The sequence below is a fragment of the Schistocerca nitens genome, chromosome 10 (assembly GCF_023898315.1).
Source record: "Schistocerca nitens isolate TAMUIC-IGC-003100 chromosome 10, iqSchNite1.1, whole genome shotgun sequence".
In the NCBI taxonomy this organism is placed as follows: Eukaryota; Metazoa; Arthropoda; class Insecta; order Orthoptera; family Acrididae; genus Schistocerca; species Schistocerca nitens.
In genome coordinates, this window is record NC_064623.1 from 171,146,729 (window position 1) to 171,148,412 (window position 1,684).

The window sequence follows — 1,684 nt, forward strand, 5'->3', positions numbered from 1 at the left end:
ATAATAGTTTGTTCCAAATGACCTCACTTCACTGAGACAAGATATTGAAAAATGATTGCACACTGGATAGAAGCGTAATATCAATCAGGAATGTGCAGTAGGTCATTGCTTCCCCGCCTTTCATCACATTTGTGGTAATAGCATTATGTGAATAAGCCATTCTATAAGTCTTACATGGGATGTATGTAGTAGGTGTAGTAATATATATGTGTGGTGTCAGCAGACACAATATCGTATTTGTCAATGTTTGTTGCAGCATTTCCTGCACCCGGATCAGGGGTCATTACAAGTGATATTGCAGAACTAGCAGCAGGGACACCAAGCATCCTGAGGCACGCATTAGGCACAAGGTTTGAGAACTTCTCGACTTTCAGTGCCTGGACTGTGAGGGGACTGACAACTTTGCCTGCAGGAACAACCAGTGTTGAGTCCATCCCATTCACCCACCAGAATGGCAGCGAGTGGTGCATGGTCCTTACTAAGAATTCAGATGGGCTTTGGCTAAGTTTTAAGCTGCAAAAGTGTGAAACTGACAGGTCTTTAAGAGCAATGCTAAAAGCTTATGAGATTATTCCTTTTGGTGTAAAACGAGAAGTATACACAAGCATTTGGTGTTCTCTGTCAAAAGGAGGAAAATCTGAATGGAAGCTCATCAGAAATTTTAATACAGCAAAAAATGAAGACGAGATAATATTGCAGTGTGAAATCTGCATCCAGTGCATTATTCAGGACAAACTGCCTGTAGCAGATGCAGTGGAGCCACACATTGGTGTAATGAAAGGCTTAGGCAAGATGTTCGATGAGGAAGTACTGACAGACTTCGATCTACATGCAGGCGACACTGTCCTGAAGGCACACAGGGCCGTCCTGTCGGTACGGAGTCCTTACTTTGCTGCCATGCTGCAGCCACACACGAAGGAAGCAAAGGAAGGTCGCGTGGAGTTGTCTGATGTGAAGCCGGAAGTACTGAAGCAGGTTTTGCTTTACTTGTACACAGGTGTGGCACCAGCTCTCAAGGACATGCCGTGGGACTTACTGATTGCTGCTGACATGTACCAACTTCATCAGCTGAAGGGCCAATGTGAGAATCACATAGCCAGCTGTTTGTCTGTGGACAATGCTGCAGAAACTGCTGCCAATGCCAAAAAATTCTCTTGTGGTGTACTGCTAGACCATGCAGTCCTTTACATCACACATAACCTCCGCAAGGTGATGCGCACCCCTGGATGGGACGATATTCTAACTACAAATCCAGACGTTGTAAAGTATATTAGCAAGATGATGGAATGATTCAGTGAGAGGTCAGTGCTGCATCATTTTATATTGGAACTTTATGTATTGATAGACATTTCATCGTGGTCTTCCCATGTCTGTAGCTTCTATGTTTGAGATATTTTTACTGGTAATATGCAATCTTTGGTCACAATATTTTATAATCATGTTTACAAGCAACACATTTTAGAGCTACAACCACATTTTCATGGGATACAGCGACTTTTTGGGCATTACAACTCCTTCAGGTTTTTCACCCGGCACTAAATTAATGACGTGATTAGTATGTGAAAAGCATGTCTGGCAAAATTAATAAACAAAAAAGGTGTTTATTGTTTAGTACCTGGTAAAAGTAACCTCTGTTTATTTTTATTTAACATGTGGCAGAATACACAACACTGTATTACTATAT

At 41.9% G+C, this 1,684-nt stretch overlaps 1 protein-coding gene across 1 annotated transcript; it reads left to right on the top strand.

The window, feature by feature from the left end:
- The first annotated feature begins 243 nt into the window (after positions 1-243).
- On the top strand, positions 244-1,290 carry LOC126209968 (speckle-type POZ protein-like). The gene has a single exon (XM_049939080.1). The coding sequence runs from the start codon at positions 244-246 to the stop codon at positions 1,288-1,290; it is 1,047 nt and encodes a 348-aa protein (XP_049795037.1).
- Positions 1,291-1,684: the final 394 nt, after the last annotated feature.